Here is a 4012-nt window from a genome sequence, read left to right on the forward strand (position 1 = left end):
GTGGGCCAGGCTGGACCATATGCAGGCAACCAAACACGCCCTTAGCTTAGACAATTGGCATGACAGCTTTGGCTCAATTTTTATTTTATTTTTGGCATGACAGCTCCTTTTCCCGCATTTGATTATTCCCTTTAGATGCTTTTCCCGCCTTTGAGTTTCTTTTATTTTTTTGAGTGGATTCCGCCTTTGAGAAAAGTGGAAGGCTGCAGAGTGCAGAGCACGCACTGCGGGCTTCAATCAATCCTATCGGGCCTTTGGCGTTGGTCTAGTCACTGACCTCACACGCCGCACCAGGAGAAATGTCAACGGCCAGCTTCCGCTTCCGCCGCCGCCTCCCCCGCCCGCCGCGGCCGGCGCTGGAGGACGATGACCTGCTCTCCGAGATCCTCCTCCGCCTCCCCTCGCAGCCGTCCTCCCTCCCGCGCGCCTCCCTCGTCTGCAGGCGCTGGCACAGCCTCGTCTCCGACCCCGCCTTCCGCCGCCGCTTCCGCGTCCACCACCACCGCGGCCCTCCCCTCCTCGGCTTCTTCGACGACCACCACAGGAACATCTTCCAGCCGGCGCTGGGCGCCCCCGACCGCCTCCCCCGCGGCCTCTTCTCCCTGGAGCTCGACGGCAGCTACACGACCCTCGGATGCCGCCACGGCCTCGCGCTCTTCTTCTTCCCGGTCTCTCTCCAGGTCCTCGTCTGGGACCCCGTCGCCGGCGACCAGCACCGCCTGCCCGTCCCCGCAGAGTTCCGCCTGGACCTGGTGGTGGACAGCGGGGCGGTGCTTCGCGCTGCCGCTGCAGGAGACGTCGGCGACCACTTCCAGGTCGTCCTGGTAGGCAGCGACCCCAAGCAACCCAGAAGAGTGCTCGCCTGCGTCTACTCGTCGGAGACCGGCGCATGGGGCGATTTCATCTTGGCGCCGATTTCATCCGAGACTTTCTTTTTTACAGGCAAGCCTGCAGTGCTGGCCGGGGATTGCCTTCACTGGTCGGTTGCCGCCCCAGGTTCAGGTTCAAGAAGTATCCTCAAGTTTGATTTGGATAGGCAGAGCCTAGCCATGGAATTGCTGCCAGGGGACATGTATACCCCGGGCAGTCCCGCGTTCACGGTCACCCGAGGAGAGGGTGGTCGGATGGGTTTCCTTTTCTTGTCAGGCTTTACCGCCCAACTATGGAGTACGGTGACCGATTGCGATCGTGCCGAAATATGGGAGCCGGGAAGAATTATCAAACTGGACAAGTTACTTCGACTACATTCAAAGAAAGATCCCCCGCACATGATAGGGTATGCGGAGGATAACAATGTGGTGTTCCTCTGGACAGTTGTTGGTGTCTTCATGGTCCATCTTGAGTCATTGCAGTTCAAGAGGATCTCCAAGGCCACCATCGGATCTCACTATCATTCATTCGAAACTGTCTATACTCCAGGTACTAGTAGCATGCCTTTTACATTGTGAGTAGAACAAAGCCGCGTTATTTTTTCATAATTGGCTGATTAAATGCTGTTGATGCCTCATATTTATTTGACCTTTTCTTTGCAATGTCATTGGTCGTTTGATTTCTTATGTTTGTATAACAGGCACTAGTGGTGGAAAAAGGCAAGCAGAAGTTCTCAGGCATTCGTGGTGGACGCGATGTAGACAATACATAAGACAGTTACTCTCTTAGATATGCTGTTGTGATGTATTGCTTGAGAAGGTAAGCTTATATTCTGCATGCAAGTTGAGGTATCTGAACTGTTCTTTTATGAAAACAAGCTGGTAGATTGTCCAGTTGCGATCGGTTTGAGTGATAATTAGGATTTGAGCGAGCGTGATCTGGTTACATGAGTGAAATCTCCTGGTATAATGAGTATATTCATGTTCCCTTCATACAGATTTCTGAATGGACCAAATAATATCCTTTGTACTGAAATTTCTTTTGGCATAAAAAATTTCGATGGACCAAAAGGATCGTATATGTTTGCATTCCTTATCATTTTTCTCTCATAGATTCACATTTTTCTTTAGGTTTTTAATATAGTATAAGTACATCTGGATTAACAAATCTTCATGAAAGAAATGCCTAATGGCTATAAATGCCGCTTGACTGAAGATCTAAAAAAATGTCAGTTGCCATATCTGCTTGCAAACTGTACCATTTGAAGTACAACAAAGGCAATTCTGCATTATTAAATAGTACTACTGCCTACTAGCATTATTATTCCTTATTCCCCTGAAATTGGTTTGGTGATGGTAAATTTTTTATAGCCTCATCTAGCTAACAAATCTCGAGTATAGGAATGCCTAATAAGCTATATAGGCAACATGGCTTCAAATACACTAAAACTCGAACAGCTAGATCAGTAAGCCTTTCTTGCCCCATGGGCCATGCATTGGTGAAAATCTGTGGATGAACAGCGCCTAATCTTCAGTGGAGAATCAGATTTTGGTTGTGCCCTTGGATGCTATATCCTCCTTTATCTTAGCTTCTGGTGGCCTATGTTTGCGTTGATTATATTACATTATAATGGGCGAGTGTTTTGTCTCCCTCTCTCTTTTTGTTTTGTTGTTGCTATAGTTTGGTTAGCACGGCTTCGAGCTGATTGAAGTTGCTACTATTGTGACCACACTCCCCTTCTAATCGTATATATGCACCAAGCCATTCGATGTATAAAGTATTTTGGTTCCCCCTGTTATCTGTGTTTGGCACTTTGGCTGAAAGCATATGCGTGTAGCATATATTTGGTTTACCTCCTTCTTTGAATTGCTTGCTGTCAGTTTGTTGGTGTTGGAGACTGAAAACCATGGTTTTATATAATTTTTGTAGTATGAAAGCTTTATGTAGATGTATCTCAGAAATAAGCCTTTATTCATAGAGAATCGCCACCACTCCAAAACTGCAGGGATGATTTTTCACACATGTAGTTATGAGTGGAAATAAATTTGGAGCAGAGAAAAATTAAAAAATATATATGGCCAGTGTGCCCTTTCACCTTACCACTCGCTGCCTCTTTTTCAGGTCAGCGGTATGAGGCTTGGAGTGTGCTGCTAGAGGGTTTGACTGATAACCACTTTGTAGTTATGAAAACTCAGTTGTGGATGTTCTCACCATGCATCCCCGTTGTGTTAGTATATATAATATGGGTGTTACACATATTTTGATGTACCTGTGAGAGTAGTATAGATGTATGTAACACAAACATGTTGTGTTCTTATATACGCGGTGCTAATCAGATTTCTCATATGTACCATGTAAGGTTTGGTTGAACTGCGAATGCGTGTGCAAGTAAGTGTAGATCCTGCAGGGAATATGGAGTAGTAAGCAAGGGCGTTGCCTGTGATACCTGCCTGGATTGATATAGAAAGCTTGTCATGGGGTTCCAGTTCGATGCCCAGGACCGCTGCTGTCAGGGCGCACCGGAGCAGCTCAAGCTCATTGCAAAGTTCAATCTGGATGTACTGTGTTTCTAGACTGAATATACTCTTCTTTCAGACTAGACATACTCTGTTTCTGTACTGAATGTACTCGGTTTTCAGACTAAGAGTGGTCTGATAATTCATCATCATTGTTCCCGAAACTTGGACAAGATTAAACATGACAGAAATACCTGACACACACATCACGAGATAGAGTAAGGGCCTGTTTTGATCTCCTCCCGCTCCTAGCTTCTCAAAATTCTGGAGCGAAGCCGAGCCGAACGATTTAGCCCCGAGAAGCTGGCTTCGGGAAGCTGTGATCGATCGCAGTGTTAAAATCTGAAGCGAGGTCGGCCCAGCTCCACAAAAACGAAAAGATGAAGTTCGATGATATTACGGCAGAACTGCCACCGCTAAAGAAAAGACGCTCGTAAGGAAAACGAATCGGTACGTAAAGAAAACTGTTCGCTCTCCTCTCTCCCTCGAAATGGGCTGTTCAAGTCGGCCCGAATGCCTCCGAACAGGCCAGATTTTGGTTAGCTGGACTGCCAGCCAATGGAGCGCTCGAAAGAAGCTATCCATCGAGCCGAACTATCGTGATCGCCAGGTAGAGTAGAAGCTAG

The 4012-nt window shown here is 47.3% G+C and overlaps 1 protein-coding gene across 1 annotated transcript; it reads left to right on the top strand.

Annotated features, from left to right (window-relative positions):
* The first annotated feature begins 251 nt into the window (after positions 1-251).
* LOC119320476 lies at positions 252-3240 on the top strand. Its single transcript, XM_037594552.1, has 3 exons — positions 252-1419; positions 1571-1689; positions 2992-3240. Exons 1-2 carry the CDS (start codon positions 300-302, stop codon positions 1657-1659), a joined length of 1209 nt encoding a protein of 402 aa, XP_037450449.1. The 5' UTR covers positions 252-299; the 3' UTR covers positions 1660-1689; positions 2992-3240.
* Positions 3241-4012: the final 772 nt, after the last annotated feature.

Source organism: Triticum dicoccoides, chromosome 6B (assembly GCF_002162155.2).
Source record: "Triticum dicoccoides isolate Atlit2015 ecotype Zavitan chromosome 6B, WEW_v2.0, whole genome shotgun sequence".
Lineage (NCBI taxonomy): Eukaryota > Viridiplantae > Streptophyta > Magnoliopsida > Poales > Poaceae > Triticum > Triticum dicoccoides.